Genomic DNA, 14,397 nt, shown 5'->3' on the forward strand with positions numbered 1-14,397 from the left:
GAAAACACTTCCCCTCCCTTCTACTGAGACCCACAAATCTCCTTCCATTCGGGATAAATGCCCACTGTTCCTCTTTCAAACAAAATCTCAGCTGCTTCTCTTCCGGACTTCACAAATGTCTTGGTAGAAAGAGAATGCTGGGTAAGGAAGTTATCGGAGAGGGAAGGATGCAGCTGAAAGGAAACAGGACAAGACGTGCCCACTCTTCTAGGAGAAGGCTGGGAAACCGAAAGGAAGACTGTTAACCACTGAAGCCATGGTAACCAGGAGGCACGTAGCAATATGGTATTAGGGCACCAAAGGAAGACAGTGTTTTGAAGAGACAAGACCCATAAACGTATGAGGCAAGGGGGTTCGAGAGGAAGCTGAGAGCACCTTGTTCATCTGTAATTCATCCGTCTACATGGTGGCGTTGCTTGTGCTTGAAAACACTGAAGATGTTCACATCCAAACAGAACCAGGCCGCTGTGCACGAGACCTGATCTTTCACTTACCTAGAACAAGTCAACTACAGGACTGTGAGTGAGGTGGAAATCACGTCATCAGGGTACACGCCCTTGCTCTGGGTGACTGTAGATGAGTCCACCATTTCTAGGGTTTCCTTTCCTTTTTCCCCTTAAGAACAGAATGGAAGCCAGGCATGGTGGCCCACAGTTGTAATTCCAGGACCCCGAAGGCAGAGGAGTTCCAGGCCAGGCTGGGCTACATAGTGAGTTCCAGGCTAACCTGGGGGAAAGGAAAGAGAGGGAGGGGAAAGGGAGGAAAAGAGAAAAGGAAGGAACAGAGGAGAAGGGGAGAGAAACTGAGATTCCCCGGCTCCAGCACCTTCAGAACATTGGTATGAATTCAAAGTGTCAGCCTTAAAGATCTATCTATGGGTGGGAAAGCAGCTGGGGGTGGGGTGCCCATGGCTGAGGCAGCACCGACCATGACTGGGTATTTTAAAGCGGACTAACTAAAATGGTTTATTAAAACGGTCTCTAATAAATGGAAGCCCCTAATGGCTCACTGCTAACTCTTTTTTTGGTGATGGTTTATAACGGGAGATAAGAGTCTCATCTGTCTGCCACAGTTTATCTGGAAGCATCTGGAAGCGAGGAAGCAGACAATTCTACACTCTCCCCAGGCTGTGGAACAGGGGTGGGTCTTCTCAGATTTCGGCCTCACAGCCCTCCTGGTTCTGGTCATGCATGGCTGAAACCTAAGGCTATCTATACTTAATACCTCCTGCTTAACACCTCTCTCACCTAGCCAGAGAGCACCAAACTTACCACAGCCTGGTGGCACACAGGACTCTTAAACAGTTACCTGGCACATGCACACACATGCGTGCATACACGTGCATGCACACACTGCCCATTCAGGTATTCATAAAATCGTGTATTTTACACCTCCACTTCCCAGAAAGTGGAGTTTGGTCTCCTACGATCTGCCCAGGTTGCTCACAACCTCCATTCGTTCTTCCAGGGCCTACGACTGCCAAGAAGACTCAAGTGAGCCACCAACACAAACAGCGCTCCGCACTCCTCTCGTCTACATTCCATGCTCTCTGAAGGCAGTGTCTTAACCCAGAGTTTTCCTTTCAGTGTTTGGTAAGTGAGACAGTGGCCACCAAGGAGCTATAATGTTTGCCAGCACCACATTTTAAAGAAAAAAAAAGTGGCCAGGTGTGGTGGTGCACACCTTTAGTCCCAGCACTCAGGAGGCAGAGGCAGACTTTGAGGCCAGCCCCATCTACGGATTGAATTCCAGGACAGCCAGGACTAGGTTGAGAGGCCCTGTCTCAAAAACAACAACTACAGCTACAATGGTATTGTATTTTTCTGTTAATGTCATTTTTTTTAAAGTTTAAATAGACTCAAAATCTGTCTGTTCCACACAAGGCCATGGGGGTTAGAGGGGAGCAATGGTCACAAAAGCAGCATGGGCTGGCTTACATCTGACCTCTGACCCCTGACCTCCCAAAAGTCACTAAAGGTGAAAAAGAGCTTGAAGCCTGCACTAAGCTGACCCCTAACCCAACGAGAGGATCAGAAAGAATCCATCCTTTGGCTTAGGCCAACTGCAGCTGGTCAGTGTGTCCCTACCGGGGAGGTGTTGCTCACAGGCACCTGGTCAAGACAGAAAGAATACCAGAGCAGCATCTAGTTTTCCTAACATGCTATGCTCTGCTCTCTTGGCTATGCCAATTCCCTCTGACAAGATGCCGGGAAGACTGTGGTAGGGACAGTTTGGGGCTTACACTCTAGGGGAGAGAATATTCAACATGCTAAGGTTTTATGTTGTACAGACAGATAAAATGCCTAACAATGGAAGCTATTCTCAAACTCTGTACCTACTCCTTTGCAGTGGGTGGTTTGAATAAAAGTCCCCACAGACTCACAGAGTGGCATTATTGGAGGTATGGCCTTGTTGAAGGAAGGGTGTCAGTGGGGTGGGCTTTGAGGTTTTGGAAGCTGAAGCCAGGCCTAGCAGCTCACTCTTTCTTCCTGCTGCCTGCCAGTCTGGATGTAGAACTCTTAGCTACTTTCCAGTACCATGTCTGCCTGCATGCCACTGTGTTTTCTGTCATAACAATAATGGACCAAACCTCTGAAACTGTAAGCCAGCCCCAAATAAATGTTGTCCTTTATGAGTTGCCTTGGTCATGGTGTCTCTTCACAGCAGTAAGACTCTAAGACATCCTTCAAATACAGCTACTCAAGTCTATCAAAGGAGTATATACCATCTATCCCTCTACCTCAAAGCATGCAGGCTTACCTTCAAACCCTCCTTTTCTGGCACAAAAACTTTAGTCTTGAAGGGACTTTATCAAGTGTGATGGCTCCTGACTCAAGAAACTCCCACTGGTGAACCCTCCTCTCTCAAGCCACCTCGTACACGTTACAGAAATCGCAGCAGTGGTACATTTGCTCAGGCCAGACAGCATATTAACTCTTCCAGGGAAATCTCTGGCCTTCTGTGTGGTTAGTGGTGAACCAATAAAGTCCCTTTAGAAAACATATTATCTGGGCCACAGAGACTCAAATGGGTAACAATGCTTGCTACCAAGTCTTACAACCTGAGTTTGATGCCCTGGACACACAGTGGAAGGGGAGAGGGGGGAGGAAGGAAGAGGCAGAGACAGACACACCCATTCAGAGAGACAGACACACAGAGAAACAGACAGACTTGATACATACAAAGACAGACAGACATACACATACACAGACAGATACAAACACAGAAAGAGACAGACAGACACAGAGACAGGCAGAGAGACAGAGAGAAACATGTTACAAAAATTCTGATCACTCTCTTCACTGAATTTTCACAAAATCAACTCTAAGGAATTCTGGGAATTCTAAGGAATTCAGACATATACAATCTTCAGATTCATAAGAAATAAAATCATGTAGAAGAAATGTCCTACGGAAAAGAAGCATTCCTTTACCACATTAATGGAGACCTCTTTGAACAAGGAAAAGGAAAATGCACACAGTAAAAGCCTAAGTGGAAATAACCTCAGAGACTGGACCAGGAGTCAATAAAGCAGACTCTGTTTTTACCTTTAACACTACTAGCTATGACCATAGACCATCTCTGACCCCACCTTCCTCTGACATTAGGAAGCTAGACCTCTCTATGTGACCGTCCAACTACAAAGAGTAAGCTCTTCTCTCCACACCACACATTCCTCTCAGCCCCAAGACTTCAAGGTACTTCCCAGAAGATTCAAGTCCAGCACTGAAAAACTCTCACAAAATTCTGACCTAGAATTGGTATCTCGGCCAGGCATAGGGAATCATGTCTATAATTTCAGGACTCAGAAGCCTGAGGCAGGGGACTGCCTCCAAGTTGAGACCCATCTGAGCTGTATAGTGAGTTCAAGGCCAGCTAGGCAACAGCATTAGACTGTCTCAAAAAAAATTTAAAAGTACATAAAAAATATACAGACCATCTAAACCATTCTGCTAGAAGGAAAAATAAATAAATTTTAGCTGTGTTTCCGTTCTTCAATTTCCCCACTTGAAAAATGAAATAAAAGTAATTTTAAAAGAACAGGTAATTAAAATCATCCATATATTCCGGAAGCTCAGACAAGATGAGTTTTGGTTTTGATTTTCGGGGAAGGAGTGGGGTATAGACATTATAAAACTACCAAACACAAAACTTCATGGTTCCACAGGAGCCTCTATTTTATATGTCATGAACGCTAGGTTCTTAGCTGGTTGTCTGGGTGTGTGTGCGTATGTGCATGTGTGCGTACACAAGTGTGCATGCACTGTCAAGGTGTACAGGAGCATGCAGAAGACATAAATAAGACAACCTCAGTGTCATTCCTTAGGATCCATCCGCCTTCTATTCTCTCACTCGGACATGAAACTCACCATCTAGTATTCTGCCTGGCCAGTGAACCACAGAGATCCTGTCTCCACCTCCGCAGGGAAGGGACTGCATGCAGACACCAATGCACAGTCTGCATGGCAAGCACTTTACCAGATGAGCAATTTCCCCAAGCAGGGCTGACAATATTGTACTACCGAAATACACCCGTGGCCTCGCCTCAGGAACACATTACCTACCATGCACACCTGTATAGGCACCAAGGTACACATCCTTGAAGGACTATTAAGTCATGAAAGCAGAACACCTGAGGATCTGCAAACTCGTGGAGAACCACATTCCTGCCTTTTCCCGGGTTTCCTTTCTCGCAGTCGACAGCTCACCCAGCTACGGCCACATGTCCGCCAGCTTCATCCTTACTCGGCATTGTAAATGTACACCAGGCATTACTCTCTACAAGCAGTATGCTTAAGGCTTATATGGTTTCCCTTTATCTTGTCCTCGGGACCAACAGCAGCAAGCACTGAGTGGACACTTATGTGCACCAAGCCCCACCTGAGTGCTTGTGTGCTAAGTGCTTAATATGCAGCTGCTCGACGCTTCACGAAGATCTCTTGGATAAGTGCTATTAGGGCGTCCATTCTCTGGATGAGGAAACAAGAAGAGGAAATGGAAGAGGTGGTTGGAGCCCCCTGAGCCCAAGTCCTACCATCCTGCTACAGCCATCCAGGACAAGAACACTGCCTTAGAAACAGGAGGCGGTGCTATACCACCTACACACTCTGTGGAGTACAGGGAACATGCACCTGACGTTTAATTTAGTCCTGCAGCAAAGGGAACCACCGTTGCATGGGAGTTCGTCAAGTGTTGTCACAGACAAGATGTTGCCTATTCTTTCTCCGGGTAAGTCGCTTGGTGCGCAGACTGCCGTAACCTGTTTTTAACATGGTAAACATCCTTCGTTAGAACATCTCTGTATCCACATGACTGAACATGCATCCTCTGGCAAGACGAAATTTCTAGGGGTTTGTAAGATGGCTTACTTACTAAGGGCGCTTACTTACAGAGGCCCACATTGGGTCCCCAGCACAGGCCCAGTGGCTTACAACCTACCGTAACTCTAGTTCCAGAAGATCCCGTGCATGCTTCTGACCTGTGCAGGCATCAGGCACACACATGGTACTTTCATACATGTACACTTACATACATGCAGACAAACACTCATACAAATACAGTAAGACAAACTTTGGATTTTTTAAAAAATATAGTACATCAAGCTAAGCACAAAGTGTTAGAATACACCCCAAAGGACTCAAATGAGACCCCAGGAAGGTCATGCCTTCACCCTGAACTCAGATCAGCAATCGGTAAACGAGGAACCAGTCTTGACCCATATGATATCTAGATTTTGTTTATCTCTGTCAACAACAACAACAACAACAACAAACAAAAAGACCAGAAAAGGTAATGCAAAATCAAAGCATAAAAGAGAAGCAGCTGTCATCCTGGTCTGTAAAACTCACTGTTCAATAAGAACAGCATTGCCAACGGTTAAGTGAACCTCAATTTTCAGCAATCCTCCTGCCTCAGTGTCCTCACAGCTTGGATTACAGGCATGTACTATCATGCCTGGCTGGTGATTTTAACTGGTGGTATTTGAGCTTTATTCTGTTTTTAGAAAAATGAGCTCCTAAGCACCGCCCAACAGTCACATTTGGGTGCTCTTTGTATTCAAATGTGTGGCTGCTTGAAAATCCTAGCAGGTAAGAGTTCAAATCTGACCTGTAGCCCCTAAACTAAAGCAGACACAGCATCAGTCTTCCGGTATACATCAGGCACTATGGCAACAAGAAACCAGCAAGCTGGGCTGAACTGGCGACACAGGCCTGACAGGGTAAGGTATGATGAGGCCAACAGAAAGGGCACAAGAAGGAAGCCAGAGGACTGGGGACCTAGGGGGAAAGGAGACCTGACAGGTGTGGTCATCTCCAGTGAATTTGTTAATTCGCTGAGGGACATGGTAGCTCACGCCCATAATCCCAACACTCATAAAGCTGACACAGGAGCATGGCCTTTGAGTTTGAGGCCAGCCTAGACTACAGTGGGTACCAGGCCAGTGTATGTACAGAGAAGATCTTGTCTCAAAAAAAAAATGTTACTACTCAGCTATTAGAAACAACTTTATGAAATTCCTAGGTAAATGGATGGAACTAGAAACTATCATCCTGAGTGAAATAACCCAGCCACAAAAGAACACACATGATACGCACTCACTGATAATTGGATACTAGCCCCAGAAAGCTCTGAATACCCAAGAAACAACTCACAGACCTTATGAAGCTCAAAAAGAAGGAAGGGCAAAATGTGGAAACCTCAGTCCTTCTTAGTGTATTCATCATATGTTATTATGTAACAAATTTTGTGAGCTATAATATTTTATAAAATAAATTAATTAAAAAAGAAGTTGAAAGTGAATATAATCAAAATACAGATTCATATGTGAAGTTCTTAATAAATAAATTGAAATGTAAAAAAACAGAAAAAACATGTTCACACACACCACACCCACACAGAGACAGACACACATATACACATACTCATATACACACATACAAACATGCACACAGACACACACACACATATACACAAAAAGAGACACACACATACTCATATATACACATAAACACACACATACAGGCATACACACACACACATATACACACAGAGACACACACAGAGTTTGCCGTGTGTGCATGCATACGTGTACACAGGCACTAGGATAACACAGCAAGCCAACAGTTAGTGGGACAAGCAGGCTATTAAATTCATACACAGATAAGCATAAAGCCATGCCGATCAGCAGAGAGGAAAAGGAGAGGACAGTTGGTCTTAGTGGACGGAGAACAAGGGGCATTCCTGGCAGCTAAGGTCACCACCAAGAGCCCAGTCAGTGAGCAGTGGGAGGGGTGCTTCCTAAGGAGCACTGAGTGTGTCTTCAGATGGAGCACCGAGCCCATAGAGTGAGGCAAGAGCTGCAGCACAGAGTCCAGAGAAGAGGGACCCTGGCGCCCGCTCTGCCAAGCAGGAGGCAGAGAAAAGGCGAGGCCAGGCTGCAGCAGTCATCGGTAAGGCTCACCGAAGACTTGAGTTCTCCTTGGATGGGTTATGCCCAAAATCGTGTTTTTTGGCTTTTTTGTTTTTAATCTGAGTTTCTTCGGAATGAACATACGTTGTGGCTAAAAGGTTTTTCTTCATATCCCTCCCAATATGCTTTACTGCTCTACATAGACTTCATAAAAATCACATCTTGGTTCATACTTATAAATATTCCAACGTGGGTTTTACTCCCTTTATAGTGACTTTTAGCTCGGACCAGCCACAATTGCTAAATCTTACTGTGTATCAGAGAGCATTCTGGGAACTCTGACAGAATTTACTCATTTAATCCAGATTCTACTCTGTGAAACGCTACTATGTGCACACTAGCTATGTGCACACTACTACGTGCACACTACTATGCGCACACCCTCTTTTCACACATGAAATGCTGTTCCCTCAAAAGGTCAGCATTTTTCATGTTGCCTGTGGGTCGGTAACAAAACAAGGACGCTACAGAACAGCATGAAAGGCCCTGTCCAAGCCTCAGACCGAATCCACCATCAACCCTCCCTCCATGCTACCGTGGGAAAAACACTCTCAAGTTACTCTTCAAACTCAGAACTCCAGCAGCTTCACAATCAGCCCTCATTTTATGGAGACCACTGGATAAACTTTACCCAGCATGCACATAATCTGCATTTCAGTTTTGGCCCTGGACGGGCAACACAGCCTCCGGTGCACATTTCAGGCTAGAAGTGTCTATGAAATGTACACACTGGGCACTGGGAGGGGAGCATGGTAAAGTCCGTGAGTGACGTATCAAGTGCAGAGATGCTACACCAGCCGTCATGCTTTGCAGGTCCCATAAGTCCCATGTGAGCAGGGACCTGAGGCTGTGTAACACACTGCGAACCAAAGTGCTCGCTTCACCCCATCCTCACAAATATGTCTTCCATCTTAGCAAATCTGTCAGACAGAAATGGTATCTCGTTTTGGTTGGTTTTTTGTTTGTTTTTTTTTTTTTTTTTTTTTTGGCAAGAATAAATGTCTTGTTGTTTTGCTACAGTTTGGTTAACTATAGTCTCTTCTATGAGAAATTGCCTATTAGTTAATGACTTTTCATTTCTACTGGGCAGTTTTTCTTTTAAAACCCTGTTTAAGATTCATAAATTTTTTTATAATTAAACTATAATTACATCATTTTCCTTTCCTCCCTCCAAACTCTTCCAAGCTCACTCCTACTCCATTCTCAAATTCAAGACTTCTTTGTATTATCATTACACTCACACACACACACACACACACACACACACACACACACCCCTCTATATAAAGTAACCTGCTCAGTTCATTGGGTTTTTCTTAAACGTATATAATTTCAGGACTGTCCCACTGGACAATTGTCCAACCAGTCAGGGCCCCGTCCCTGGGGAAGCCTCTCTTCCAGCCTTCATGTGGTTCTGTTCTATTTTTCACTTAACACTGCAGCAGAGATGGACCTACAGATAATACGGGAGGACAGCACTGTTGAGTTTGCTGACTGCTAACTACATAGCCCTTGTGATGCAGGACAGACCTTTCCCAGTAAGATGGGGGAAGAAGCAGAGTAGCCAAGAGCTAAAGGTAAAAAGTTTCAGTTCCTGGGTTCAAGACCCAGCCCTTCCACTTACTGGGATGACCTAAGAGGACGTGACCTTCCCACTAAGGCAGTTCTCACACACGTCTGAGAACACATATGCACTACATAAATGCTGTCTCCAGATTTTCCTTATCAAGATGGCCAGTCTGCTCTACTCTAAGATAATAAAGGCTCACATCTATAAAGAACTCTGCATGCCTTGTCGGGGGAGCTTTTGGTTGTTTTAATATGGGTCTAACTATGTGGTCCAGGCTGGCCTGGAACTTACAGATCTGCCAGGCTCAAAACTCTTGGCGTTTCCCCTGCCTCTGTGTTCTGAGTGCTGGGGTTACAGGTGTGAATTGGCAAGGCAGCCTCTGACTCTTTTTAGACGTGTTCTTTTTCGCTGTCATCTGGTTTACCGTAGGTGACTGCAGAGTCTGCTTCTAGAGACTGTACACCCTGCCAAGACAAAGACCCGCTGCCAGAGCATCTTCCGGCAGCCAGTGGTTCCGGAGCTCAGAGTACACACCAAGGATGTGGGTAAGAGTTCCACAAATTCTCTCCTCCCCATTCAACCAGATTCGGGGCATTACTCATGCCCACACTGCTGCGAAAGTTCTAGTGCGCCAGGAACTAAAGAAATGGAACCTGCTGTTGATTATCTCTAGCTAGAGATGGGCCTCCACCCTGCTTCCTGTATTTTGGGACATTTCTGTTTGTTAGGACTCCACCAGAGGGTGGAGAGAGACAAGGGGGAGCTCAGGCCAGTCTAGTTGTCAGTGTACTAACATATCTGATTTAAAGTTAGAGCCAAAAGGAGGTTTGCCTTATCTGAGGATTTCAAAACCCACCCCTAACTCAGGGTCTCAGGTTACCTCAGATAACACTGGCTGGGTGAGGGAAGTCTCCTCCAGAGTGCAGGATATTATCTCCCCACGCCTTTGGCCTGCCTGCCTTCTCTGGTAACACAAAGGAAAAGCCTGGGATGGCCTGACCTGGGTCACTTCACTTCTCACGGAGGTATGTCAAAGGGGTGTGGAATGGTATCCTTGGCAAGGGCTTGACATCCAAGGAGAGTTTGAAGCAGAACATATGGAGATAAGATCAGTAAGGACACAGGGACAGGCTGCCAGATGACTTGTATGACAATACCCAAGCGGAGGACCATCTGCAAACCCAGCCGAAGTGCCACAGCGCTCCCACAAATCTCGTAAAGAAAGGCATTCTTTGCGTGGTGGGTTTTCTCAGACCTGGGCCATTCCGAGGCTGTCTTTTACACAGCTGACAGCCCTGGGTTAGAACTTCCTCAGGAATTCCAAAGGTAGTCACAATCCCTGAACAGGGGCCCGGTTCCAGGATTCCTGCCTGACAAACATACGACCTGAACCTGTGGCCTGAGGCCCTCTGAACTATTCTAAATCATGAAAAGCAAATTCTGCATGTGTGAAGAATCTCCATCATAACCAAAAACCATAAATTACTTTTCCTCCAGCTAGAGATATTGCAGTATTATTCTGCTCACTGATGACTTAGAATCAAAGCCTGCTAAGCTCAGCTAAAGGTATCGAAAAACAATCTAATCCAACCCCTTACCTAAGAGCAAGAGCCCCAAGGACCAGAGAAATAAGCAACAAGCTAACAGAGGGCAAGGAGCTGCCTGAATGCATGCTTACACTGAGCTTTCACTGTACTGTTTACTTAATCTTCCCAGCAACCCCAAATATTATGCCCACTCTGCAGATGGGGAAACTGAGGCCTATGAAGGTTGAATTATACACTAAGGCAGCACAGTTGGTAAGGGACAGCGCTAGAACTACAATCCATGCCTTGAACTGCTAAACTTCAAGGGTTAAAAACTACAACACTCGTGAAGTCTTTCTCCAATATAAATGATTATAAGGCTCATGAATAAGTCAAATGTATTTTTATAGGCCTGCTACCAAACTCGTGTGAATCTTTATAAAAGCAATCAAGTGTTTTTTTTTTTAATCAAAGAAATTTGAATAACGCATTATATTATTAGGGTCATTTAAAAAATTACAGTCACATAAGAAACTATTCCTAGTTTCTAAAAATAAACACTAGGTATATAGCAGTGAAATGTGTTAAAAGGCCTGAGACTCACAAACACCAGTAAGGACAGGAGAAAGAGACAGGGGGAGGGGAGGAAGAGAGGAAGCATGAAAAAGGAAAGAGAAAGAGAGGGAGGGTATTTAGTTCAGATGATAAAACAAAGGTCCCACAACTTTGGACACTTATCCTTAAGCTTCTCAAATTAATGCAAAATTATTTAAAAGGGCCCACAGATCTAAGGGGGGAATCCACTCAACAATGAAATCCATACAAGCGCATGCGTGTTAAACCCTGACATCACACACTGTCCTGGGCCATCTTCAGGGCTGCTTGGAGTCATCTGGTGAAAACTGAGCATTTGGCATATCAGACTAGCACACTTGCTTGGCCAGGTGAGCAGAGCAGAGCAGACCAACACTCTCACCTAAGCATGCACCTAAGAATGGACCAAGGTATAGCCAATCTCCCAAGAGAATGCTTCTCAGATGCTCACAGGACAGAGATGGGACAGAATTTATGTGACAGGTGCACCTGCTGTGACTTCCTGGCAGACACAGGAATGGCAAGGGGAAGAGGGTAGAAGGTGAGATTCATGGGTAATTTTTAGTGTCTTGAAACCTCTCCCAGACTCCTCCCCAGTACCGCATCCCCCATCCGGGCCGGGAGCCTTCCATATACCTAAATTGTCATCAGCTTCCTCATATTTTGTAATAATTTCATCAAAGATTATATCAGACAAATGACCACAGAGAGACAGACAGACAAGATTAAGAGTTGAGACACCAGCAAAGTGTCTGGCTAGATTTAAAAATATCCAAGGAAAAGGCATACTACTAAAAGTGTCATTAGACCAAAACAGCAGACGCATGTCACATGTGGGGACCACCCTCAAACAAGAATCAGATATTCAAGGGCTGCAGCACATTCAAGGGGCCCAGTAGAAATCACAGTACTTTCTGTGGCTTCAGAAAGCAATGATATTTCAGCAACAACAGTTAGCAGAGTTATCGAAGACATGGCCAGCCAGATTCTGGTCGGGTCGTCCACTGACCAAGTTCTGTAAAACTGAAAAGTAAAAATCCCCATTTACCGCAGATCAAACTCAAGTCTGAGAGATGCAGGGTGAGTTGGCAGGGCTGGCAAATGACAGAAAGCTCAAAGTGAGCAGACTGCTTAAGGAAACCAACACAGATCTCCACCAGCATCGTCCACGCAATCCTGTCTGCCCAGGGAAGACACTGATCTGCCACTAAAGCGAAGCATCTGCCCTCTAAAAACGACGCTCCTTGGCAATCCCACAAACACAGCACCACAAAGGCCACAGACATTACTTTCAAGGCTCATCCCCTCACGTGTTTCAACAAACACACCCACAAACAAGTCCCCTTCGAGAAAACAAACGCAAAGAGCTGCTAAAAGTTTCCAGCTGCCCGGAGGAGCTCCCTCCAGCACAGACTGCTCCTCTCCCGGCACTAGCCCAGCATCTGAGCGTGCCCTCTTTTCCAAATACAGCAGGGCCATTCCCGGCTGTGGAAAAAGTTGATTTTTAAAACTTCACCTTCCTCACACCCAGAGGCCTGTTCCCAGGAGTCACTGACACGACTGGGTTCATCTTGGTTCAAGCCTTGCTCTGCTAGCTTCAAGCACCCAGACTTCAAAGTAATTTGTACCAAGGATGAAATGAACAAGCTCTTGACACTCATAAGAAGCCTCCGGACACCAGCTCACCACACTAAGCAGAGATCTGCCCACCCAAAACAGCCGCGGGGACAGCTCCACGCTGGACCGCCGGCTGGGTGGGAAAGACCCCCATCTCCTCTACAGGCTCTGGGGCCAACCCCAGAACGCCGAGGATGCGTTGAGGATCGAGAAACTTCCCAGTTGGCAGAGGACAGGTAACGTGGGGGGCAGGGAAGTGGACAGAGGGCGGAAATTTCCCAGGAGGAGAGGAACAGCCCTAGGAGGGAAAGCTCTAGACTCTGGAAGTTGCGGCCCCCTAAGAGCTCTCCCCGCTGCCCGTCCGCTCCCTTTCCCTGTCGGCTCTGGATTTACCAGAGCGCTGGCCAGGCCCTCCCGCCACCTGCGCGCCTCGCTCACCAGGAGCACCGAACCGCGCACCACCTCCGACACGCTCTGCCGCAGCTCCGCCGCCGTGCCGGGCTTGCTCAACGCCCGGGTGAACTTCCGAGTCTCCGTCGACCCTGGGAGCTGCTGCTGCGCCATCCCCCGGCCACCGCTGCGGGCTCCGAAGAGCGCGGTCTGGCCCGGTCGCGCCGCCGCCAGGTGCGCCCGAGGCACGGGAACCGGCGGTCCCTGCCTGGTCGTCAGGCGCTGCAGCCCGGGCCACGCCCTCTGCGCCGCGTCACGCCCCGAGGTGTCCTCCCCGGGCCCGTCTGCCTGCGGCGGCGCCTGGGCTCGCCCGGGACGATCCTTTGCGTAGCGCCCGCCGCGGCTCCCCCACGCCCCCGACCTCGAGCGCGGCCGCCTCCTAGGGGCGGAGCGTGGGGCGAGCTGTTCTGTGGGGCGGGCCCGGCGGGTGGGGCGGGGCGTTCTGTGGGGCGGAGCCGACGGGCGGGGCGGGGCGGGGCGGGGCGGGGCGGGGCGGGAACAGACTGGAATCCAGCGACACCTCCGCCCCAGAGGGCACAGACCCTGCATCACGATCTTCTTCCCTCTGGTGCCCGAAGAGACTATGAAGGTCCCACGAGGCGGTGAGGGTGCGGGCTCGCTGGCACCATAATGCCCTGAACGGGGAACCTGGAAAAGTGGTCTTTATTTATGTGACACCGAGAAGACTTAAATCCTCGCTCTCGAGACTGGCCGGGCGGATCTGGGTCCACCTTACTGTGTCCCCAGACATGTGGCTCGTGGTGGAACTGGACAGCGTCGATCCGGATGGGCGTAGGGCCCAATGCGGACCTCCGGCCGTGTGCTGCGTCACCTAGGACGCCAGCGTGACTCCTGGACCTGGATTATCTCGGCTACAGCCTGAGGACAGAGGACTGATGTGACTCAGCCGCACTGCCAGCCGTCTGCAGTGTGGGTTCCGAACCCGGGACCTCCAGGGTCGCCGCTGATGGCGGAGTACCTCCGAGAGAAACGTCTTCTGTAGCCTCCCCTGCCTTCCTCCAAATCTCCCTTCTCCCTTGTAAAGCATTAAGGTACAGCCCTAGCCCGGCTCGGAGACCCAGCAAGCCGAGAAGCTTTGCTCTCCGCCTACGCGCATGCTCTGGAGCTTCGATCGGGGTGGGTTCTTCGGCCCAGAGTCGGCCTTCAGG

The 14,397-nt window shown here is 47.8% G+C and overlaps 1 protein-coding gene across 3 annotated transcripts in view; it reads right to left on the minus strand.

Annotated features, from left to right (window-relative positions):
- DOCK9 (dedicator of cytokinesis 9) overlaps positions 1-13,342 on the minus strand; it is a gene marked incomplete at its 5' end in the record, with an annotated part of 234,760 nt that extends 221,418 nt beyond the window's left edge. For 2 of the 3 annotated variants that reach the window (XM_080917119.1, XM_080917113.1), the window contains one exon: positions 13,217-13,306. Coding sequence is in view for 1 of the 3 variants with exons in the window: in XM_080917116.1 (XP_080773242.1) it covers positions 13,217-13,342 (126 nt within the window). Of the gene's footprint in view, positions 1-13,216 lie in introns of all 3 variants that reach the window. The other variant, XM_080917116.1, reaches the window with a different exon arrangement.
- Positions 13,343-14,397: the final 1,055 nt, after the last annotated feature.

This window comes from Micromys minutus, assembly GCF_963924665.1.
Source record: "Micromys minutus genome assembly, chromosome: 5".
Lineage (NCBI taxonomy): Eukaryota > Metazoa > Chordata > Mammalia > Rodentia > Muridae > Micromys > Micromys minutus.